At 60.9% G+C, this 24,729-nt stretch overlaps 1 protein-coding gene across 3 annotated transcripts in view; it reads left to right on the top strand.

Moving 5' to 3' along the window:
• Window positions 1–23,352, top strand: part of GAREM2 (GRB2 associated regulator of MAPK1 subtype 2) — a 40,695-nt gene extending 17,343 nt beyond the window's left edge. For all 3 annotated transcript variants that reach the window (XM_039528571.1, XM_039528572.1, XM_039528570.1), the window contains 4 exons: window positions 15,216–15,346; window positions 16,180–17,301; window positions 20,117–20,280; window positions 21,134–23,352. In XM_039528571.1, the coding sequence (XP_039384505.1) occupies window positions 15,216–15,346; window positions 16,180–17,301; window positions 20,117–20,280; window positions 21,134–22,073 (2,357 nt within the window). In that variant the 3' untranslated portion in view covers window positions 22,074–23,352. The remainder of the gene's footprint in view (window positions 1–15,215; window positions 15,347–16,179; window positions 17,302–20,116; window positions 20,281–21,133) is intronic.
• Window positions 23,353–24,729: the final 1,377 nt, after the last annotated feature.

Below are 24,729 nucleotides of genomic sequence, written 5' to 3'. Positions count from 1 at the left end.
CCCCCTGGGTGCACCTACCAGGCACGTGGTCCATGAGCTGATCTCTCCAGGCTGAGTAAAAGTGGACAGCAAGCGACGCCCCTTGGGCACGGCTGGGGGCAGGAGAGAGCAGCCGTGGGCGGGGCTAGACCTAGATGTGGGAGGAGCCCCCTCACCGCCCCCCATCACACCTCTCCTCTGCCAACAGGCCTACAGAACATGGGCTGGTGGGTGGGGCCGCTGGTGAGCCGAGACCACGGCCCCTCCTTCCGGCCCACGTTCTCCTCCCCCAGGTCCAGCTTCGATTGTCAGCACTTTGCGGGCGGTGACCAGCGTTTTCTTCCGTGTCTGTGCCGGGCCCAGTCCTGTAATAACAGAGCCTCGGCGCGGGCCAGTCAGCACAACTCTGCGCTCCGTAGCGTGACACTGACTGGGTCCTAGGGGCCGTGCTCCAGGGCTGGAGGGGGAGGCTCTGGGGCACCGGGCCCGTTACTCTGCGGCTGGTGGGTGGGCGTGGGACGCGCTCTGCAGAATAAGGCCGCCCCTTGCTCTCTCCCATTCCCTTGCATGGAGCGTGGTTCGGGCCTGGGCGGGCGTCCCCGGGTCCAGGCACTCGGAGCCGCTCTCCTTTGGAAGAGATCTGAGTCTCACACACCCCGGGGCGAGCGTGACACCCAGAAGGCAGGACCTGGCGCCGTTACGAGGCCGACTGCTGAGCTCCGTCACTCTGGGGTGAAACTGGAGGAGTCCAGGGAGCTCCTGGGTTTATGCCAAATGCAGTGATAGCAGAATCCGGGCTCCAAGGACGCCAGCTCAGCCCCATCGGACGCTACACGTGGAACAGCGGCAGCAGTGTCTCCGGGAAGCGACGTTACCAGAGCCGCATGAGCAGCACAGGAGCAGGGCTTACAGGTTTCAGTCCAGCCGCTCTCTCTGCACCGCGACCTCCCCACGGGCAGCGCGGCGCAGTGGGCGGGACGCTTGGGTGGGTTCCGTTCCACGCCGTGCCGTTGGGCAGGGGTCTGCTCGCCGGCGTGCGAGGTGGGGCCCGGCGAGGCGCGTGCTCTGTAACTGCTGAGGACTTGGGCCTCCCAGACTCTCAGATGAACCGTTTCCCTGCCATGGCGCCGGCAGCCGCCGCCAAGTAAAATCCCGACTGCTCAAGTGCCAATGGCGTTTTCTAATCCCTCGTGGGGCGGGGGCGGGATAGTTCTGTGTGTGCGCGCATGAGCCCGGGGGCGGGGGGGGAGGGCAGCTCTCCGGAAAGTGCCTCCTTCCCAGAGCTCACTCCTAGCTGAGTCGTGCACGGACACAAAAGCCTAAAGCAGGAAGTTCCCTGCCCACGGCACAAAGCCCCAGGGTGGATTTTGTTTCAAACAAAATAAACGGGAAAGGGTCCAAATGGGGTCCAAGGAGAGCCGTCCGGGCAGCTCCTGCCGCAGTCCGAGTGCCCAAGCACCCCTGGGACACCAGGATGTGGAGGTGAGGGTAGAGGAGGGTCCTGCCGCTCCAGGTAGGATGCGAGGGCTTCCCGGCTAGGAGCCAGGCAGGCAGCGAGCTGGGGCGAAGGAAGCAGCTCCCAGCTGCGGGCGGGTTCACCAGAGGCTGGGGAGGGTGGCCCGTGAGACTTTCAAAGTCATGCACGGATGCCAGCTACCCCCACCCACGAGAGCTCAGGCTGGGATCCAGGAGACTCTCCACTGATGCAGCAGTATTAGAGCTTTTATCCCCTTGGCCTGCAGGCCATGACAGAGCAACAGACACACACGTGACCGGTTGTGACTTCCCTAGGGAACGTAAAAAAGGCCAGACTGGGTCAGCCGAAAGGTCCATCTACCCCAGTGTCCTGTCTTCTGACAATAGCCAGTGCCAGGTGCCCAGAGGGAATGAACAGAACAGGGAATATCCCCTGTCGCCCATTCCCAGCTTCTGGCAAACAGAGGCTACGGACACCATCCCTGCTAATAGCCATTGATGGACCTGTCCTCCAGGAACTGAGCTAGTTCTTTTTTGAAGCCTGTTATAGTCTTGGCCTTCACAACATCCTCTGGCAAAGAGTTCTACAGGTTGACTGTGCATTGTGTGAAAAAATACTTCCTTTTGTTTGTTTTAAACCTGCTGCCTATTCATTTCATTGGGTGACCCCTAGTTCTTGTGTTATGAGGAGCAAATAACACTTCCTTAGTTACTTTCTCCACACCAGTCATGATTTTATAGACCTCTGTCCTATCCTCCCTAAATTGTCTCTTTTCCAAGCTGAAAGGCCCCAGTATTATTAATCCCTCCTCCGTTCCACACCCCTAATCATTTTTGTTGCCTTTTTCTGAACCTTTTCCAAATCCACTAGATCTTTTTTGAGATGAGGAGACCACGTCTGCACACAGTATTCAAGGTGTGGTTGTACCATGGATTTATATAAAGGCAACATGACACTTTCTGTCTCATTATCTATCCCTTTCCTAATGACTCCCAACATTCTGTTTGCTTTTTTGCCTGCCGCTGCACATTGAGTGGATGTTTTCAGAGAACTGTCCACAATGACTCCAAGATCTTTCTTGAGTGGTAACAGCTAATTTAGCCCCCATCATTTTCTATGTCTAGTTGGGATTATGTTTTCCAATGTGCATCACTTTGCATTTATCAACATTGAATTTCATCTGCCATTTTCTTGCCCAGTCACCCAGTTTTGTGAGATCCTTTTGTAGCTCTTCACAGTCTGCCTGGGACACAACTATCTTGAATAGTTTTGTATCATCTGCAAATGTTGCTACCTCACTGTTTACCCCTTTTCTAGATCATTGATGACTGTGCTGAACAGCACTGATCCCAGTAGAAATCCTGGGGGACACCACCATTTACCTCTCTCCATTCTGAAAACTGACCATTTATTCCTACCCTTTGTTTCCTGTCTTTTAACCAGTTACCGCCCCATGACAGGACCTTCCCCCTTAGCCCGTGACAGTTTACTTTGCTTAAGAGCCTTTGGTGAGGGACCTTGTCAAAGACTTTCTGAAAGTCCAAGTTCCCTATATCCACTGGTGCCACATGCACGCACCGTCCAGCTGGCCAATTCCATGCGTGGCTCCGGGGCCCAAAGCACAAGGGAACAGGATTCTTTGCAGGCGTGGAACGGACGCCCCTGGGTGCACCTGGAACCGCTCCCGTCCCTTTGTGCACGTGGGACGTGCTCGCCTTCCATCTGCACGCACAAGAGTGGGGGGTGGGGCGCTTGTGCTTCCAGCTACGGCCCAGCCCCCACCCCCTTCTCACTAACATCCGTCTTTATTGATCTGATTGATTTGCTCAGTGCCTGGGATGTGCTTCTCGCAGCCTGAGTCTCCTCATTCAAACCCCATTGACCGGAACACGCCGCTGTCAGCCAACGGGAGCGCAGAAAGCGCCGGCGGTCACAATGCCCGGCTGCGCTGACAGGCTGCACCTGGGGCCTATCAGATCAAGGCAAGGGGATTCCAGAGAGAAGAGCCCCTGCCCCCCAACCCCCACCCCACAGCAGCCCCAGACCTACCCCCAGGTCAGCCCCAGCGATGCTGCTGAGCCCAGCTGTCAGGATGGGATGTGGGCAGAATGAAGCGTTCCCTTCCCCTGCATTTAAAGCACGTGGCTTGCAACCAGGAGGAGGGTGATTAGCCAGTGCGAGGAGGAGACTGAAGTATCACCTCTCCTCAGGGTGCGTCGTAGCACAGAGGGGTTTGCCCTCTCCAGGCCCTTCGCTGACATGTGGTCCTGGCTCTGTCCCTTGGGAGGCCGGTCAGTATCATTCCCCCGATTTACAGATGGAGAAACTGAGGCTGAATTGGAGACGTGCCCAAGGTCACCCAGCAAGTCGGTGTCAGAGCAGTCATTAGAGCTGGGGTGCTTCTGACTGTCCATCCTTTTCCCTTACCAGGGCTCCTCACTTGGGTCAGCAGAAGGGTGGGAACCTGGGATCTTCAGTGCTACAGGCAGGACTGTCGACCTCTTGAGCTCAAGGGCTGGCTCGGTAGCAGACGCTTGTCTCCCTGCATGGCCAAGGCACTAGAGGAGTGGGAGATGAGGTGCATCAGACCTCGCTGGTCCTTGGAACGTGAACCTCGCCTGTGGATGGTTCTTCTCTTCAGTCCCTCAAATTCCTTTGGGCTCGTGCAGTTCTCTGTCAGACGTGTAACCTCGAATGTACGTGCTCCTCCGAGCTTGAAAGCTCACCCCTCACTTGTGAATTCAGTCTAGCCAGGTAAAAACCTCACCTGTCCCTCTTCTTCCTTCAGAAAAGAGGAGAAAATCCTGGGGGATCGCTGGGCATTTTATAGACAGATTTGACAGCTGTTTTCTATTGACTTGGGGTTGTGGGCTATCCAGGAAAGGGGTCTCTTCTCAGAGACGTTATTGGGGTTTGTAAGGGTGCTGGCGTAACATGGTGTTTGTAGGATTGGGGCAACTTTGCTTTATAACATTTAGGACAGCTCAGTTTGGCCGTTTCTCTTCTCCCAGCCTGGTGTGGGGTCTTTTTGCGGTGGAGCTCCCGGCGTGACATTCTGCTACAAAGGACGCTGGGAAAGCAACAACAATGAAAACGTTCGCTAATCAAATGCATCCCAGAGGGGCTTGGTTTGTAGGCAAAGGAGAGTAAAGCGGCATGGGGAGTTCGTCAATAATTCATCATTCCTCAAACATGCAAATCCGGCGCCCGAGTTCCTGAGCACTTCCCACCCTTGGCCACGAGGGAAATGCATGCGTTCCTTCATAGAGGGGGCCACTCCCACTCCCCCAGAGGCCCGCCTGCTTATTTTGACTCCTCTCCCGTTGGCGCATCTTGCTGTTGCAGTGAAAGTTAATGGCAGCGCAGAGGGTGACATAGCAAAATAATTTGCAGATGATACAAAACTACTCAAGCTAGTTAAGTCCCAGGCAGACTGCGAAAGGCTACAAAAGGATCTCACAAAACTGGGTGACTGGGCAAGAAAATGGCAGATGAAATTCAATGTTGATAAATGCAAAGTGATGCACATTGGAAAACAGAATCCCAATTCTACATATACAGTGATGGGCTCTAAATTAGCTGTTACCACTCAAAAGAGAGATCTTGGAGTCACTGTGGATCGTTCTCTGAAACTAGGGTGACCATATTTCCTTATGCTGAATACAGGACACCTGGTAAAGTTACTCGTATTCAAGTGAGTTCAATGGCGATCAATCAACGATGCAGGACAAACGTTCAAATTAACATCAAGTTGACTGAGCCCCTGTTAAAAAGAAATACTGCGGTGTTGGATTCTTTTTATTTACCTTCTTATCTTTAAGGCTTTAGGGTTCACACAGGGTGGGATGACACCCCCCCCCACACACACACACACAGGGAGAGGTGACACACACACACTCCCATACATCTGTGTCACACAGGGGGTAACCGACCGACAACGCTCCCTGCCTGGCGCTCTCCGCCCTCCATGCCTGGCTGGCAACGTTGGGAATCATTAAGAAAGGGATAGATAATAAGACAGAAAATATCATATTGCCTCTATATAAATTCATGGTACAACCACAGCCTGAATACTATCAGAGGGGTAGCTGTGTTAGTCTGGATCTGTAAAAGCGGCAAAGAGTCCTGTGGCACCTTATAGACTAACAGACATATTGGAGCATGAGCTTTCGTGGGTGAATACCCACTTCATCAGATGCATGTAGTGGAAATTGCCGGAGGCAGGTATAAATATGCAAGCAAGAATCAGTCTGGAGATAATGAGGTCAGTTCAATCAGGGAGGATGAGGCTCTCTTCTAGCAGTTGAGGTGTGAACACCAAGGGAGGAGAAACTGCTTTTGTAGTTGGCTAGCCAGTCACAGTCTTTGTTTAATCCTGAGCTGATGGTGTCAAATTTGCAGATGAACTGGAGCTCAGCAGTTTCTCTTTGAAGTCTGGTCCTGAAGTTTTTTAGCTGCAGGATGGCTACCTTTACATCTGCTATTGTGTGTCCAGGGAGATTGAGGTGTTCTCCTTCAGGTTTTTGTATGTTGCCATTCCTAATATCTGACTTGTGTCCCATTGTGACGTGCGTGCCATTGACCCCCGCCCTGCTCCGGCCACAACCTTGGAAGCAACCCTTCCCCAAGCGACATCTGCAGCCACATTAGCCCCAAGTAGCATCTCCCTGGACATACGCCGGCTCCGCACCCGCAGCATTTACCAGGGCAAGGCAGAAGCTTAATTCTATTGCCTAGGCCCCTGAGTGGGGAGGGGTCAGAGGGTAACGCAAGCTGGGAGGATCTGTGACTCCCCAGCCAGCCACTCACTCCCACAGGCCAGCTGCCTCACCTGCCTGGGCCCTGTCCCTCCGGGGTGGTGGTGCAATGCAAAAGCTGTCGCAGTCCCCAGGCAGGGAGGGAGGCGAGGGGCCGCAGCCAGCCCAGAATCTCTGTCTGGTCCCCAGGGACACAGGTTGTTTGCATTTTGCATTTCATTCCTCCTGGGGCAGTGACTCTGGGCTGGTCAGTTTCACGTTGGGTTTATCCTCCCCGTGACTTTCTGGTACCATGGCCTGATGCTGCTGTTGTGTTTGGGTCTCCAGCACTTCATAGAATCTCAGGGTTGGAAGGGACCTCAGGAGGTATCTAGTCCAACCCCCTGCTCAAAGCAGGACCAAACCCAACTAAATCCCCAACTTCCAGAGGGGCAGGCTAAGCTCAGACCCCTGCAAACGTTTCTGGATCTCTGGGTCAGTCGTATCTCTTAGAGACCAAAGCTGAATCCACACATAGAAAAGATTTTCATTGCAAGGCAATTGAGCCCTCAGCAGCCTCCCTCTCTTCCTCCCACTTCCACCCTTTAACCCCTGGGGAAATTCCCCTTCCTCCGCTGCGCATGGAGGGCTGTTTTCCGTGCCTCGGAGTAGAATGACCAGACAGCAAGTGTGAAAAATGGGGGTAGGGGGTGGGGGGTAATAGGAGCCTGTATAAGAAAAAGACACAAAAATCGGAACTGTCCCTATAAAATTGGGACATCTGGTCACCCTACCCCGGAGGGACGACCCATTTTTAAACAAAGCCTTGCACTTTGCCAGCTGGCTGGTAATTGGTTCCAGCCAATAGGCAAAGCATCGTTAATAACCGGTCTCCACCCCTGCTCTGGTGCTAGTGGTGGTGACTGAGCTGCGCCGAGCTCTGCAGCACTTTGGGACAGGCAGGAGTTTGTAGCTCCCCGAGGGGGTTGATTATTTTATTTCAGAAAACAGCTGGATGCCTCTAGCAGGCGGGCCTAGTGCTGGGAGCAGGCGGCATGGGCTGGTGGCTCAGACCCACACGTGCGAGTCAGGACTCCTCTGTGTACCCACATTCACTGAGACCAGCAAACTCATTCCACTGGTGACCAAAACAGGATTTGAACCCAGCCCTCAGGCAGAGAAAGGCCGGGACCATCAGCCAGACATTAACCTTCCCAGCCCTTGTGGATGAATCCGTGCAAGGGGGGTCGGCTGCGAGTCAGCCAGGGCTTCGAGCCGGTCAGTAGCTGGCAGAGCCCAGCGGGAGTCAGAATCCGGGGGGTGGGGATCGGTTTCTCCCCTTGGCCAGTATGGTCTGCACATCCCAGAGGGAGCTTGGCCCCTGCTGTCACCCTCCACCCCGTCACTACCGTCTGTCCCCAGCACGCTAGCCAAGCCCCCCAGCACGCTAGCCAAGCCCCCGGCACGCTAGCCAAGGCCCCCAGCATGCTAGCCAAGGCCCCCGGCACGCTTCGTTCCTGACCCTCTACGGGAAATGCCTACGTGGGATCCTGGCTTGGACGCCAGACGGGACCAGACCCAGGGAGTGATGCCGGCTGGTGCCCACTGAGCTGCTTCCCCTGGGAGGCGGCTCATGGACTCAGGAGTGGGTGTGAAGAGCTGGCAGGGAGGGAGGCCGCCCCAGCCTCGATCCCCCAATACGCTTGCTGGAGGAGGGGCTGCTGCTCTTGTGTGTGGCTGGCAGCGGTGCTGGGTGACCAGTGGCCGTCGGGCCAACGTGGCGCCGTGAGGCCGTGGCAGATGTGGCTCCGGAGGGGCTCTGCCCGTCAGCCGCCCCCAGGGCCCGGGCTCTTGGCTCTATTAGAGGACGCGGGGGGGATGTGTGTGCGGAGCAGGCCGAGGCAGGGCACTGGACCCCCCCACGCAGCCCATTGGGGAGCTGTGGCGGGCGTGGCGGGCTTGGGAACGGAGCAGCCTGTGAGCAGTTTCCATGGCAATGGGATGTTGGAAACCGCCAGGGAGGGAAGCAGAGGGTGTCTGGGAGCGGGAGCTAACGCTGCTGCCTGGCCGGGGGAAGGAAACACCCCCCATGTGTCCCCCCCATCTCCCCCCCCCCGCGTGCCCATTCCCGGCTCTGCCGCGAGCAGACAGCCCCAGGCCTCGCCAAGGTTGCAAACCAAAGACCCCTGTGAAGCCCTTCAGATGCTTGGGGGGCTGTGAGGTCTGTCTGTCCGTCCCCCCACTGAACCGGCGCGTTGGGGGGTGGGGCGCAGATCTCGGCTGTCCAGGGTCAGGAAAACACGTTCTCCACTGGGGGCTGGTTGCCGGGCAGCGAAGGTTCCCAGATGGCACGGCTGGGCCTGCTGCCCGCTCGGGAGCCTCCCCCCTCTGGGCAGCGTGTTTCCTGCCAGTCAGCCTTGCTGAGCCATGCAGAGCGAGCGGGTGAGGGAGCCCTGGCGTGGGACACCGGGAACCGCTTGGCATTTGGCATTTCATCCTGGGAGCGGCAGGCGTTGCAGGGCCAGGGCTGGGCTACGTGACCGCGCTCTGGAGCGGGGCGGAGGGGGGCGGCGAGGGTGAGGGCAGAGGAGATGCTGAAGAAGGGGGAAGGAGCCAGAGAAACCCCAAGCTTTCTGGGCCCAGTCCTGAAGGGCACGGATCCCCCCCTGTAGCGCTTCTGCACTGACTCATGGGGTCACCTCCTTCGTCTTGATCTACCTCCAGCCTGGGCAGACCCCGTTCCTGCCTCCATGGGACCCACCCTACCGCCCGCTGCTTCCCCTCCATCCGTGTCATCACAGCAGGCAGGAGAGAGCCGGGAGCTGCCGTGCGGCCGAGCTGTGGGCTCTCCTCTAGGCTGGGGGGCGAGGGGCACACGAACCCCAGGAGTTCCCAGCCCAGGATACTGAGGTGGGGCAGCCCAAGCAGAGGCCTGGTGCTGGTGTGCGATGCCCAACGTTACCCGAGAATATTCCTCCCTGGGTTGGAGCCCCGCTTCCTCTTTGCTCCCCAAGAGCGATTGAGCTTGGCTGGCCCAAGCAGCTGCGGGAAGCGAACGCTAAGGCCGCGGGGTCGTGGGGAACCCAGATTATCCACCCGTACGTGTTGTTGGCAGCGTTGCTGCAGCCGTGTCGGTCCCAGGATGTGAGCGAGACATGGTGGGTGAGGTGATATCTTTTACTGGACCAACTTCTGCTGGTAGAAGGGACGTGCTTTTGAGCTCCACAGAGTCTTCTTCAGTGTGTCTGCGCTAAACACACGGTGGGACAGACTAATAAGCATAAGAGGTGCACACATGCTGCAGGAGACCACTTAAAGTGAAGTGGGCAAATGAGGGTTAGCAGGCAGCAGGGTGTGTAATGAGCTGTGTCCGTGGTGTTTGGTGTCCAGCAGTTATGAATTTAAGTTCCCAGACTCATCTTTTGCAGGTGTTGTGCAGGTGTCCTTTGAGGATGAGCACTGAGAGGTCAGATATGGAGTGATCGCTTTGTGGAAAGTTCACCCACAGGTGACGGGGTGTTATTGTCTTTTGTCATTTTTCTGCATGCGTTCCCTTGAAAGCATAATGTGTCTCTGGTTTCACTCAGAGAGTTGTTGTTGGGGGGGGGGGCATTGTATGCACTGATTGTGGTACGCCACATGTTGTGATGGGCATGTGTAGGGCCCATAGATCTCGAAAGTGTCCCTGCCAGCAGGTAGGGGATCTTGGGGGACAGTTACTGCACTGGTGGGGTGCAAAATAAACTTTATTAAGAAAATGCAAAAACAGGGAAAATTTAATAGTGAGGGGTTTGTTAAGGTAGACAATTGGGGAGGGGTTTCTTTTGGTGAACAATATAGGGGGTTTCAATAGTGGGGTACAATACAGTCGGATAACCAATTAACACAGAAATATATAATGTAACAGGTAGCTAACAATTTTCTATGTACAGGGTGTGTCACAGCAGCATATAACCAACTAACAGTTATGGATAAAGTATGTTAAATAGCAAACAATTCTAGGTAAAAAGGTGTCACAGTGGGGTAAATGTAGAAGTGAGGGGTATCAGAGAGAAAAAGGGTAAACAATGGGGTTTTGTGCTAGATTGAGATGGGGGAAGAGGAGCACGTGGTGGAGCAGCAAAGAAACTGTAACAAATCAGAGAGACACAGAGAACAGAGCAGCTGCAACAAGTCAGAGAGACACAGAGAACAGAGCGGCTGCAACAAGTCAGAGAGACACAGAGAAAGCAGGCAGGCTGCAAGTGACTGGGGAAGACGGGGGGGGGGCTGACAGTGGGAAGACAGACTTACTCACAATTATACAGAACACAGCAAAATCTTATCTATGATCTAACTTAACCAAGACTACACAAATTAGCAAGTAACAAAAAACACAATGCAACAATTTTCTAAGCCTAACTTACAGAGTACAATGCTAAACCTAACTTAACCACAGCTGTGCAAAATGAAATTACAACTTATCTAGACTAAAGGCTAAACCTAACCTAAGGGGTGCACCTTATACCAGGGGTAGTTCCAGAGGGCAGAATGGTATGTGCCCAGGATACAGTTCCAAAGGGGGGGGTGGTGGCTGCAGCAGTGGGGCGGCTGCAAGCAGGCTGCCCAGGAAGGCACAGGCTTATTTTTAGCAGCAAAGGTGCTGCGGGGTTTTAAGAGAGGTTTTAGGACACAGACCAAGGTTTAGCTTGAGTCTGTGTGCTGGGGAAACAGAGCCAGCAGCTAAAATAATGAAATAAAAGTATAGAGAGTTTCACAGAGGGATTCTTACCAGTCCCCAAGGCAGCAGCAGAGGCAGAAGCAGGCACAGCAGTTTCAGCATCAGAGGACACAGAGAGGACTCAATTCGCTCACAATAATCAGGAGATCTCCAGGCAAAATTCATTGTTCGTGGGAGGGGAGTTAAAAACGGGGGTACGCTCAAAAATAAAACGAGAGCGGAGAAAGGACCCCCCAGAATCCCTGGCTGATCAGACCAGGCAGCAATGCAGGAACCTTTCTAAGGTCTGATCAGAAAATGTCTGGTTATAAAGGCAAACTTAGGCAGCTTCCCACCAGTAACTCTGATTGGTTCCCCTTCTCACAGGGAGGAGAGAAGGCAGGGAAAAAACTGCAGGTAGGCATAGAACATGTCTGGGCAAGTTCTGAGCCCCCAGGTATGACTCATATGCTCAGCTATTTGGCCTTTAGGTCTTGCAGCTCTGGACATTGCCTACCCTACACCAAGCCCAGGTTTAACAAGGTGATAACAGGACCAACCCTTTGAACAGGGCAGTGGTCCCACTTAGCACGCAGCACAAGTGGCCATCCCTTTGAGAAGGGCAATGGCTCTTGTTAAACAACTTAAGGGGCCCTCCCTTTGAGAAGGGCAGAGGCCCTGGTAAACAACTTAACAGCCAGGGAGGGGCGGCCACAGGAGGAGAACAAAAACAAAATGGAGTAGGGGGACAGCTGTAAGAAACAAAATGGACTAGGGGGATAGCTGTAACAGACAGAAAGGTGTGTCACAGGGGGCGTTGATCATTGTAGCCGTGGCAATATGTATGCAGGATTTGCATTTGTTGTTCTGGCAGAGTTTGGTGCTGCTTCAAGTTGGTGGGTCCTGGTCTGTGGGAAGCTTGCTTCAAAGGATGAATTTGGCAAGGTTGAGGGGTTGTTTGAAGGCCAGGAGAGGGCTTTCAGAAGGCTCAGGAAAGATTTCTTTCTGGCTGTAGTCCCCACTTAATATGGGTCGTAATTGTTTGATGATATCGCACATGGGTTCTAGTGCAGTGGTAGGTGACAACTAGAGGTGTGCAGTCACATGGAGGTTTATTTCCATGCTGAAGCAAGTTCCCTGAATGTATTTAGATGGCCCATTCCATGATCCAAGCTACTTCTCTGTTGAAGTGTCCTTGTTTGGTGAAGGCCGTTTTGGTTGTGTTAAGAGGTGTATCCTGGACTTTCTCCTCGGAGCTTGTTCTTTGGTATCTGAGTGCCTGGCTATTGATAACAGATTCCTTGGTGTGTTCGGGGTGGCTACTGGATCTGTGGAGGTAAGTGGGGTGATCCAGGGGTTTCTTATGTGCAGTCATTTGTAGGGTTCCACTGATGAAGCTGATTGTGGTGCCCAAGAAGTTGGTGCGGGATTGTTCTAGAAAGAGTTTGATGGATGCGTGGTGGTTGTTGAAGTTGTGGTGGAAGCCTACGAGGGAGTTTGGGTCATCTGTCCAGAGGGTGAAAATGTCGTCGATGTATCTCAGGTACATCGTTCGTTTTGTTGTGCATTTTTACAGAACTTCTTCCTCAAGGTGGCCCATGAAGAGGATGGAATATTGAGGAGCCATCTCAGTACTCTTGGCTGTTCCCATGGTTTGGACAAAGTGTTTGTTGTTAAATTGTTGTTAATCTGACGAGGTACAACAAGGACAAGTGCAGAGTCCTGCACTTAGGATGGAAGAATCTCATGCACCGCTACAGACTAGGGACCGAGTGGCTAGGCAGCAGTTCTGCATAAAAGGACCTAGGGGTTACAGTGGACGAGAAGCTGGATATGAGTCAACAGTGTGCCCTTGTTACCAAGAAGGCTAACGGCATTTTGGGCTGTATAAGTAGGGGCATTGCCAGCAGATCAAGGGACGTGATCATTCCCCTCTATTCGACTTTGGTGAGGCCTCATCTGGAATACTGTGTCCAGTTTTGGGCCCATACTACAAGAAGGATGTGGAAAAATTGGAAAGAGTCCAGCGGAGGGCAACAAAAATGATGAGGGGGCTGGAGCACATGACTTATGAGGAGAGGCTGAGGGAACTGGGATTGTTTAGTCTGAAGAAGAGAAGAATGAGGGGGGATTTGATAGCTGCTTTCAACTACCTGAAAGGGGGTTCCAAAAAGGATGGATCTAGACTGTTCTCAGTGGTGGCAGATGACAGAACAAGGAGTAATGGTCTCAAGTTACGATGGGGGAGGTCTAGGTTGGATATTAGGAAACACTATTTCACTAGGAGGGTGGTGAAGCAATGGAATGGGTTCCCTAGGGAGACGGTGGAATCTCCATCTGTGACGAACTGGGAATGTTCTTAATGTTTTCTCTGAATACTGTGTTGGTGCCTCAGTGTCCCCTAGGCAGTTCTTAAGTATCTAGGTGGTGGGATAAGGGGGTGTGGTTGCTGCAGAGCAAAGGGCCAGTGCACCTAAATGCCTGGCACTCTGTCTCCTAGCAACTGATGGCCTGGGCCCCTCCTCTGCAAAGGTGCCAACTGAAGGTGTTGGAGATAAAGATCAGGTGACCTCCTGGCCCGGGAAAGAGACAAAGGCCAGAGAGGAGGGGCTGGAGTGGGGTTTGAGTTTTGAAACTGGCTGGGAAATGGAGGGGAGCCCCAACGGGGCTTGGGCTTCCCAATGGGGCTGTGGCCTCCCTGGGGGCCCCAGATGGACCTAACTAAAGGGAGTCCTGCTGTCTGTACCGGCAAGACCTGTTCTGGACTGTGATCCTGTCGTCCAAATAAACCTTCTGCTTTACTGGCTGGCTGGGAGTGAAGGTGCTGGGCTGGCAGCAGAGGTGATGCTGGAGCGCAGCGGATCCACTGGGAATGTGTGTCAGCTTCCCTCGGCCCCGCTGCGGTTTGTGCTGGGCCTGGGGAGCTGCGTCACACGGCTCGGTCCTGTCTATGGAAAGTCTGCGTGTGCGGAATACGCCGTCGGCCCTTCCTTAGTGACATCGCCAGAGCTGCAAGTGCCCCTCTGCTCCGGCACAGGCAGGAGGGCTGGGCGGCCCTGGGCTGCCCCGAAACTCCTGGATCTCAGCGGCTCTCCTGGAGGACGGGTGTTAACTCGTTAGGAAGTTTTTCAGCTAATCAGAGGAATAACTTTAGCACACACCCCCCCGCACTGCTGATCATGTGGCACTGGTGGGGGGCAGGGGGGGCTGGGAAGCAGAGGGGCACTGAGGGGGTAAGGGGGCTGGAGCGTGCCCCATTGCCCCTCTTGGCAATGGCTGTGTATTGACGTGCCCGGCTGCGGAAGGGGGCTGACCTCAGGTCTGTGTGAAGTGAGCCCTGGGGACGTCGCCTTTGCTGATCAGGAAGCACTTGGCCGTGGCCCATTGATCCAGCCGGCTCTCCCTCTGCTCGGGGATTTCCTGCTCCCTCGCCATGCTGGGGGGAGGTGGCTTTCCCGTAAGAGCCTCATCTCTGTCTGCCCCCTTCCCTATGGCCAGGAGGGTCCCTGGGCGGGAGTCAATGGGCTTGGCTGGAATAGGGATAAAAATCATGGGACAAAATTCGCCATCCTCTCTGAGGTCACTGGAGCGACCCGAGGGATGGGTTTGCCCCGTAGGCCCTGTTAGCCTTGGCCCTTCACCCATATCCCAGCTGTGGGCATTCACCTGGTGCCTGCCGAGGGGGGCTGGACAGTTCCTCTTCTCCCGTCAGCTCTGCAGCTCTGGACAAGGGACCGAGTGTCCTCCCAGGCCTGGGCGGTCCCAGCCGGGGGGACCGTGCGAAGGCCAGCCGGGAACCGGCTCCCAAAGGGCACTGCCCCATCACTGAATGTACCCGCCTCTCTTCTCGGGCACCTCTGCTCCCCATTGCAGTGAGCGTGGGTGCTGCAGATCCTGAGGAGGGAGGGAGACCCGGGGCTGCCCCGTGGATGAAGCCTGGGGCAGGAACTCCCAATATTTGCATTGAGGGGACCCCCTCCTGGGGAGGTGGCAGGCGTGGGGGCGCTCAGCGCTGTCTGGTGGCTTTTCGCATGGACGGGGCCCCTTGGCCGCCCCCTGGGGCCCCTCTGGGGCCGGCTTCGCATGGATGCCCTGGGCTTGCATTGTCCGTGGGCAAACGGGAGCTCTCCAGGCAGGGATCCAAGCGGCAGAACCCACAGGGCATTGCAGGTGAACCCCACCCCCCCGCGCTGCCTGGCGGCCACTCGACCCAGCACACCCCGTGGTGGAGCTGGGACCTGCCTGGGGAGGGGGCAGGACTGGCAGGGCTGCATGGGGCTGGGTCTCTTTCCAGTAACCGGGGCTTTGGGCTGGGCCGTTGCAGGGAAGTTTAAGCTGCTGGACCAAGACCGGGACGTGCGGGAACCAGTTCAGTATTTCAGCAGCGTGGAGGAGGTGGCCAGCAGCTTCCCGGACCGCGTCTTCGTCATGGAGGCCATCACCTTCAGCGTGAAGGTCAGCGCCCGGCCCAGCACCCACCGCGGCACCGGGCTGGCTGGGAGCAGGTCCCTCGGAGCCGCCCGGGGCCCAGCGGCCTCTGGTCGGCGCTGGCTGCGCAGGAGACCTGTAGGGAGCAGCGCTGGGGTCCCGGCGCCAAGAACCACGGCCTGGGCCCGCTCTGTTCAAGGCAGGCGTCTGCTCCGGGCCGGCGCGTTGGGTGTCCTGTCCCTAGGCCCCCAAAACGCTTGTCTGAGCCACAGACATCGCTGCTCCCTTCTCGGCCCCTGGAGCCCCGTTCACTCCTTGGGGCTGTGTGCTGCCCCCCGCCAGTGCCAGCCGCCTCTGCAGCCCCATTCACCCCTTGGGCCTGTGTGCTGCCCATTCCCCCTGCCCCCCAGTGCCAGCCGCCTCTGCAGCCCTGTTCACCCCTTGGGGCTGTGTGCTGCCCATCCCCCCTGCCCCCCCAGTGCCAGCCGCCTCTGCAGCCCCATTCACCCCTTGGGGCCCGTGTGCTGCCCATCTCCCGTGCCCCCCCCCAGTGCCAGCCGCCTCTGCAGCCCCATTCACCCCTTGGGGCTGTGTGCTGCCCATCCCCCCTGGCCCCCCAGTGCCAGCCGCCCCTGCAGCCCCATTCACCCCTTGGGGCCCGTGTGCTGCCCATCCCCTGCCCCCGCCAGTGCCAGCCGCCTCTGCAGCCCCATTCACCCCTTGGGGCCTGTGTGCTGCCCAGCCCTGTGCCCCCCATTTCCAGCCACCTCGCTGGCCCCATTCACCCCTTGGTGCCCGTGTGCTTCCCCATTGTCATGCCCCCCCGGCCCTGTTAACCCGGTGCCCGTGTCCCCCCCCAGGTGGTGTCCGGGGAGTTCAGCGAGGCCAGCGAGCTCTACAACTTCACGCTGCAGGTGGGCGACGAGCTGACGCTGATGGGCCAGGCCGAGATCCTGTGCGCCAAGGGGGCGAAGGAGAAATGGCGCCTCCCTACCCTCCTGCGCAAGCTGGGCCGGGCGGGCCCCCTGGGCGGCAAGCCGGCGAAGGGCAAGGTGCCCTGCCTGATCTGCATGAACCACCGCACCAACGAGAGCCTCAGCCTGCCCTTCCAGTGCCGGGGCTGCTTCAGCACCCGCAGCCCGCTGGAGCTGCAGCTGCGGGAGGGCGAGCACACCATCCGCAGCATCATCGAGAAGGTGCGGCTGCCCGTCAACGTGGCGGTGCCCGGCCGGCCCGCGCGCAACCCCTACGACCTGCACGCCATCCGCGAGGGCCACTGCTACAAGCTGCTCAGCATCATCTCCAAGACGGTGGTGCTCTGCTGCATCCTGCGCAGGGAGGCCGTGGTGCCCTTCCACTTCCTGCTGCTGAGCGACATGCCCCGCTTCGCCCTGCCCGAGGGGCTGCTCTGGGGCGACCCCCAGCTGGAGAAGCTGGTACGGGACAGCGCCGCCGTCTGCCAGGAGCACTTCGACCCCGACCAGTACTCCAAAGCCGTGCGGGAGGCCAAGCCCGACCTGGCGGAGGAGTGCGCCAGCCCCCGGCGCCTCCGCCTCAGCCTGCAGGGCTGCGCCCGCGAGGAGCTGGCCCCGGCCTTCCAGCGCCTCTCGCTCTGCATCTATAGCGGGGGCTCGGCCCACGCCCCCGAGGACCCCCTGGCAGTGCCCCGCCACGAGCGCTCGGCCCCGGCTGACCTCTCCGACTCGGAGCGGGAGTACGTGACGCCCGACTGGGCAGAGCCCGAGTTCAGGACTCAGGAGCCGCTGGAGATCCCCTACGAGGAGCTCTGGACCAACCAGAACCCGGAGAACGTCTCGGAGCCCAGCGGCAACCGGCCGGGGCTGGGCAGTGCCAACAAAGGGCAGCGCGACCTCATGTCCTTCGCCGCCTCCTCTCCGCTGGGCTCCCCGCACCGCCCCGCCCTGCCCAGGGAGGAGCCTGTGGGCGAGATGCCGCCTCCCGTCCCGCCCAAATCTCAAGCGGTAAGCGATCCCTTTGGCTGGCGCCCGGCGCCCCATGGGAAGGCCACCCTCAGCATGAGCCCACCCGGGATCCCCGCGCTAGACAGAGCCAGGCTGTGCAGCTCGGCCAAGCTCCCCCAGCAAGGCAGCGGCAGAGCCAGGGAGGGACCCAGGAGTCCTGCCCGGCCTCGGGTGCCCTAGGCTGGGTGAAATTGTCCTTCAGTCTCTGCATCTTCCCTGCACCCAGCCGCTGACTCCAGACCCGGCCACAGGAGCTGTCAGCCCAGCTGACCCAGGGCCGGGCAGCCGCACGTCACCCAGAGCCGCCCAGCTGCTGCCAGCAGGGAGCGCACCCATGGTGATACCCTGCTAGGGCAGAGCAGCCCCTGCGCCGGGGAGAAGCGGGGCAGGGGAATTAGAGCCTGTGGGTATGTACAGGGGGAACCAGGGCTAAAAGGCTGTCACGGCAGGCGTGTGTTTTAAGGACACGGGGGGGAAGGTGAAGGCCTGGCCGGCCTCGTGCCCCTGCGTAGGCCGATGGGCCCTCACTTCCGCCGGCCGTGGGTTTGCTCCCTTGGCCTCCAGGCTCGGGATAGAGCAGCCCAGGGGTGGTGGCTGTGACTCATCGCTGGGAACGTCCTGGCCCCGCTAGCCGGTGGCAGGGGCCCGTGCGGAGCTGGTGCTTGGCTCCGGGTCGGTGCTCTCCGCCGAGCCCCGGGGACTGGGAACGTCCCGGCCCCGCTAGCCGGTGGCAGGGGCCCATGCGGAGCTGGTGCTTGGCTCTGGGTCGGTGCTCTCCGCCGAGCCCCGGGGACTGGGAACGTCCCGGCCCCGCTAGCCGGTGGCAGGGGCCCGTGCGGGGCTGGTGCTTGGCTCTGGGTCGGTGCTCTCCGCCGAGCCCCGGGGACTGGGAACGTCCTGGCCCCGCTAGCCGGTGGCGGGCGCCCGTGCGGGGCTGGTGCTTGGCTCTGGGTCGGTGCTCTCCGCCGAGCCCCGGGGACTGGGAACGTCCCGGCCCCGCTAGCCGGTGGCAGGGGCCCGTGCGGGGCTGGTGCTTGGCTCTGGGTCGGTGCTCTCCGCCAAGCCCCGGGGACTGGGAACGTCCTGGCCCCGCTAGCCGGTGGCAGGGGCCCGTGCGGGGCTGGTGCTTGGCTCTGGGTCGGTGCTCTCCGCCGAGCCCCGGGGACTGGGAAGGTCCCGGCCCCGCTAGCTGGTGGCAGGGGCCCGTGCGGGGCTGGTGCTTGGCTCTGGGTCGGTGCTCTCTGCCGAGCCCCGGGGACTGGGAACGTCCCAGCCCCGCTAGCCGGTGGCAGGGGCCCGTGCGGGGCTGGTGCTTGGCTCTGGGTCGGTGCTCTCCGCCGAGCCCCGGGGACCCCTGCTCCCATCCCTGCGACCAGGGGAGAAGCCCAGCGCCTGGTGGGCTGAGCTCTTCTGGGCATTGTGGACACAGGCTGGCACAGCTGGGCTGGAAAGAGCCTGGCTCCGGCTCTCTCTACATCCCTGCCCCTCCCAAGCCCTTGGCGGGTGGCTCTTTGGGGGGAGTGGGGGATTTGTTGCAGGGATGGCAGCACCCCCAGCCCAGGCTCCTGCTGGCACACACGGCGCTGCCCAGAGGGCAGCTGCGAATGAACAGAGGCTCTGGGGGGCTGCGGTGAGGTCGGCTTGGCTGCCAGCCCCCGGGGAGAAGACAGACTTGGGGAGAACAGCCACACTTCCCAGGGCCAGCAAGTGGAGTATCGCCCTAGACTGTAATCTCTTTGGGGCAGGGCCTGGGTCTGTACAGCTCCGAGCACGCTGGCGTCCTGGGCCCGGATTGGGGTAATAACCCAGTGGGTTCTAAGGCTATTGCCCAGGTGCTAAGAGATGCTGAAGGAATGACCCCTCCTGGATTGTCAGCAGGACTTGAACTCAGGACCTCCATCACCTCTGCCAGTTGGGGGAAAAGAATAAATCTGACAGCTGGTAGCAGTAGTAGGCTGCTACCCTGCAGTGGACCAGCCCTTGGGGGAGGACAGGATACATCCCATATTGCCAGTGGGTTACTCTGACCTCCCCTGTTTCTATGATTCCTGGCCGTGTGCAGGGGCCGAGGCTGGGCGTGTGATTGGGTGGGGCATGGGGGGTATTTGGGGTGAGATGGGAACCCAGAGGCTGGCTCTCTTGTGCCTGTGGTGCCCAGTTTTTCAGTCTTGGGGCAGGATCTGGCCTATTGTGCGTCTCCGTGGTCCCAGTGAAGGGAACCCAGGGGCTGCTCCAGCTCTGCCTCACTCCCGGGGGGCTCCTCGCGCTGGGACGAACCCGCTCTGCTGACGGGCACCCAAAGGACGAGGCAGGGCCCTGCCATTAATCTCCGGCACCGGGGTGGCAGGCGGGCTGTGCCCCTGCCGTCCCCCACATCCATTGCAGCCACCCTGCCTGTGGGTGCTCTGACACAGGCAGGGACAGCTGGGCCCCACGGAAGGAAAAGGGCCGTGCCCAGACCTGAGCCGAGAAACCCAGAGAAGGTTCCTGCCTCTCCCTCCCCAGCGCCGTGCCCTGCGGCCCGTGGGCTGGAAGGATGCAGGAGCAGGAGCAGGAGCAGGGAGGGCGCCGGAGGGCATCCTCCAGGGGGAATTGAATTCCTTCCTGGTGCCGGGTGCAGTGGAGCCGGTATCTTAGGCTAACAAACCTGGCAGCCTGGCACCAAGAAGCCGAGCAAGGCAGGGCCCTGGGGGGGCGGGGGGAGTGCTACTGCTGCATGGGGGCGGGGGCATTCAGGGCAGGGCGCCCAGGGCTCGGGCGGAAGAGTCCATGCTGCTCTGTGCTAGCTCTAGCCCCGGCTCCTCGTGTTTTCCAGGTGAAGGAGGAATGCCGCCTGCTGAACGCACCCCCCGTCCCGCCCCGGGGCAGCCGGCCCCACGCCACCTCCAGCCCACCGGTCCCCCTGCGCTTCCCAAAGCTCCAGCCGGCTCACTCGCCCAGCCCCAGCCTCTCGTACTACTCGTCCGGGCTGCACGACGCGTGAGTGAGCGCGGGGCCCCCGGGGCCGGGCCGGGGACGATACTCCCGGGGGCGGGACAGAAGGCGGCGAGGCAGGACCCAGGGTGGTGGCTGCGGCTGGAAGTCGTGGCTGCCCCCAGGGCTGGGCCGATACTCCCGGGAGCGGGACAGAAGGCGGCGAGGCAGGGCCCAGGGTGGTGGCTGCAGCTGGAAGTGGCGGCCGCCCCCGGGGCCGGGCCGGGGACGATATTCCCGGGAGCGGGACAGAAGGCGGCGAGGCGGTGCCCAGGGTGGTGGCTGTGGCTGCGGCTGCCCCCAGGGCTGGGCCGATACTCCCGGGAGCGGGACAGAAGGGGACCAGGCAGGGCCCAGGGTGGTGGCTGCAGCTGGAAGTGGCGGCCGCCCCCGGGGCCGGGCCGGGGACGATATTCCCGGGAGCGGGACAGAAGGCGGCGAGGCGGTGCCCAGGGTGGTGGCTGCGGCTGGAAGTGGCAGCCGCCCCCGGGGCCAGGCCGGGGCCGATACTCCCAGGGGCGGGACAGAAGGCGGCGAGACGGTGCCCAGGGTGGTGGCTGTGGCTGCGGCTGCCCCTAGGGCTGGGCCGATACTCCCGGGGGCGGGACAGAAGGCGGCGAGGCAGGGCCCAGGGTGATGGCTGTGGCTGGAAGTGGCGGCTGCCCCCGGGGCTGGGCTGGGGCCGATACTCCCAGGAGCAGGACAGAAGGTGCCCTGCCAGGCGCTCGGACAGGCCAGGGCCCGCTCCATGCTGTGGACCCGACGCTCTGGACGTGCGGATCCGGGCACTGAGTGAGGCCGTTGAAGACGGAGCAGCCGCCCGCGGTGCCCTGCCTGACCCTCTCTCTCTTCCCGGCAGGTCAGGGCCGCGGAGCGGGAGCTGCTCGCCCTCCCCGGACTCCTACTCCCTCTACTGCTACCCCTGCACCTGGGGCGACTGCACGGCCGGGGACTCTGCCGGCCGCCAGCTGCCGGGGCCCCTGCCGCCCAGCACCCAGCCCAGCCAGACGTCCTGGTCGGACCCATGGGCCTACGCCGACACGGGCCCCAGCGTGGCCAGCGGGCGCTCCACGCCCCTGCTGGGGGGCGACGCCCCCATCAAGACCTACCACAGCTGCCCCCGCCTCAAGGCCCCCCACCCCCAGAAACGCTTCGCCCCTTTCGGGGCCCTGAACCCCTTCGCCAACCCCGCCTACTCGCCCAGCCCCTCCTCCTCCACCGAGTGGCTGGAGGCCCTGGACTGGCAGAAGCCCCCCTCTGCCCCCACGCCGGAGACCTTCGACCCCTTCGAGAGCGCCTCCCCCGAGTCAGAGCGCTGCTATAGCCAGGAGGGCCGGGGCCCTGCCCCCCCGCCCCGCCCCCCCAAGAGCCTGGAGACGGAGAGCCTCGTGATCCGCAGCACGGCACCGCTGTCACCCACCATCGTGCGCGGGGCCGAGGGCGGCGTCACCCGCGTCTACCTCACGCAGGGCGTCATCGAGGTGCCGCCGGCGTCGGCCCCACGCAGCGGCCCGGGCGAGAGCGCCAGCCATGTGCCGGGTGCGCCCCGGCTGAACGGCGACGGCTCCCCCTGGCAGCCGCCCGCCGACCTGGCGGCACTGTCCGTGGAGGAGGTGTCCCGCTGCCTGCGCTTCATCGGCCTCTCCGAGGACGTGGTGAGCTTCTTCGCCCGCGAGCGCATCGACGGCAGCATCTTCGTGCAGCTCCCCGAGGAGATCCTCGCCGACGACTTCCGCCTCACCAAGCTGCAGGTCAAGAAGATCATGCAGTTCATCAAGGGCTGGCGGCCCAAGATTTAGTGTGAGGCCTAGAAGTGGCATGTGGATGTGGGGCCTGGTTCGTGGACGTGGGCCCCTGATCGTGGACCTGGGCCATGGACGTGGGGCCTGGCTGGTGGGCCCAGCCCGTGGACATGGGACCTGGTTTGTGGACCCGGCCCATGGATGTGAGACCCGGCTGGTGGGCCTGGCCCATGGACATGGGGCCCGGCTGGTGGGCCTGGCCTGTGGACGCAGGGTCTGGCTGGCGGGTGCAATCTGTGGGGCTGGGGTGGGCCCTCATACACTGCCCCATTCCCTAGGCTGGGCTCTGTGGCTAGACCTGGCTGGTCAGGGTGGGGCCCTGCACAATGACCCAGTCTGTGGGTGCCAGGCCCACATGTACAGATGTGGGGCCTCCAGTGTGCACAGCCCTGCCCAGGGACCGGGGAGCAGCCAGCACAAAGCACCCCGAGGTGTGGGGAGGGCCCTGCCTACCTGGGCCACGCACACGAACACGTGACCAGCACACGGAGCGGCACACGCATGTCCCCCCCGTGTGTGCCCCTCCACCCCCTGCTGCCCAAGCCGTGGCAATCAGGCAATTGGCGTGGTTTGTACTCACACTGGGTCCCACCCAGACCCAGCCACGGGCTCATGGGCCGGGGACCACCGGGAGCATTGCTGCAGCTGGCCTGGTTCCCCTGGGGCCCGGGTCCCCTCCACCCCATTACCCCTTTGCTCGGCGGGGGATGTATGGATCCCAGCTCCGCCTCCCCCCGCCCCACCCCGATACCATGCTGCCATCCTCCCTCTCTGCCCTGAGCCCTCCCTCCATTCAGCATGTGCCACCACAGCCTCCCGGGGGCACTGCAGCCCCTAAATACCCGCCCCAGTCAGTGTCTCCCCTGTGTGCCCAGTAGGGCCCCGAGGCAGCGGGTGCTGGGCCTTAGTGGGCGACGTCTGAGCCCCGGCGTCCGCGGGCTCCGAGCCGCGTCTTTAACCTGCCACCCGCCCCGGCACCACCCGCCCTCAGCCCGGTGCAGGGCCTGCCGCTCGCTCGGCAGCAGCTGGTGCTGGGCACTGCCGTTAACTCGCCTGCCACAGGAGCTGGGGTATTCAGCGGCCTGCGACTGCTCTCCCCCAACCCCCCCGAGGAGCTTGGCTCCGGCTGGCTCAGGCCAGGCGCTCGGCCGCTCGCCCCATGTTCGGGGTCACACTGGCTGGCACCGCACTGTCAGCCCCACCGGGCGGGGCCGGGCTTGGGTTCGGTTCCAGTGGTTTAACTTAATCCTTGTGGATTAGTGAAATAAAGATCCAGAAAGGCAGCCCTGGCCCCCGGGCACGGCTCTTTGCAGGGGCGGGAGGGCTGGGGAGCTGGGATGGATGAAAGAAGCTGGTTGGGGGGGCAGCTGCATGCCCGCTGCCCCAGCCAGAGCAGGGAGGATGGCGTTACTGCTGCTTCCAGCCTTCTCCCTGGGCCAGTAGGGCCTGAGCCCTGCCCCACTGTGCAGGAGGGGCTGGGGCTGGATCCCTGCGCGGCTGCGCCCCACCGCACGGATCTATGCCAGCAGCTGGGGTCGGATCCCCACACCCCACCGCACAGGCCCTGAGCACACAGCTGGGGCTGGGGCCAGATCCCTGCGCCCCACTGCACAGGCCCTGAGCTCGCGGCTAGGGCTGGGGCCGGATCCATGGGTGGCTGCGATGCAGCAGGGGGATGGCTGAGGTCAGATCTCCCCACGGGGCCGTTCCGAGACCCGGGCCCAGGATCAGAACAGCTCCCCAGGGCTCCAGGCAGCCGCGCACACCTGGCTGGGGTCCTCCGCTGAACACACAGGCGGGGGGGCAGGGACACGCAGAGTCTGAATTGTAACCCACTGGCATTGGTCAGTTGCAAGGGGCAGAGGGCTGACGGGGGGCAGGGGAGAGCCCCGTGTGCACCCCCCCGCCATAGCTCCCCCAAGCACCCAGCGACAACAGCTGCCCCACGGGACGAGATTGCTTCAGCTTCCACGGCCAGGGCAGCTCCAGCCACGGCCAACGCAGCCACGGAGCAGGGACGAGGCCGTGGCCAGCAGCGGGGGGCGCTGAGCGTGCCTGGAGCTGGGGGGAAGCTCAGAGGGACGAGAGGCTGGCTCAGGGCTTGTCCTCAGCCCACCCCGCAGGCAGAGCAGCACGGACAGCAGGGCCACCACCTCCACCGGCAAAAACGGGGCACGGGCAGGAGCCTCCCGCCCTGCACCTCTTCTCCCTGGAGTCCCGCCCCCTGCTCCGCCTCTTCTGCCTGGGGCCCCGCCCCCTGCTCCCCCTCTTCTCCCTGGAGCCCCGCCCCCTGCTCCGCCTCTTCTCCCTGGAGCCCTGCCCCCTGCTCCTCCTCTTCCTGGCCCCCCCGCACCTCTTCTCCCTGGAGCCCCGCCCCCCCCTTCTCCCTGGGGCCCCGCCCCCGGCCAGGTCAGAAGCCAGCCCATGGTAAGAGCTGCCCAGGGAGCCCCAGCCCTTCCAGGTGCCCTGCCTAGGGGGCCTGAGCGAAGCCTGCGGCCCGTTCCTGGCCTGCAGCACCCAGGGCAGGTGCAGGGCCCAGCTCCAACTTCCAGCCTGCCCAGGGCGTCGCAGGGCAGCAGGGGTGGGGGCTGATGGGAAGGGGGGCTCAGGCCCACCCCAAGGCTGGTAGCGGCCCGGCCCATAGGCAGGCCCA

This window comes from Mauremys reevesii, linkage group 3, assembly GCF_016161935.1.
Source record: "Mauremys reevesii isolate NIE-2019 linkage group 3, ASM1616193v1, whole genome shotgun sequence".
NCBI lineage: Eukaryota > Metazoa > Chordata > Testudines > Geoemydidae > Mauremys > Mauremys reevesii.
The sequence above is the reverse complement of the archived record's forward strand: the minus strand, read 5'-3'. Positions and strand labels throughout refer to the sequence as shown.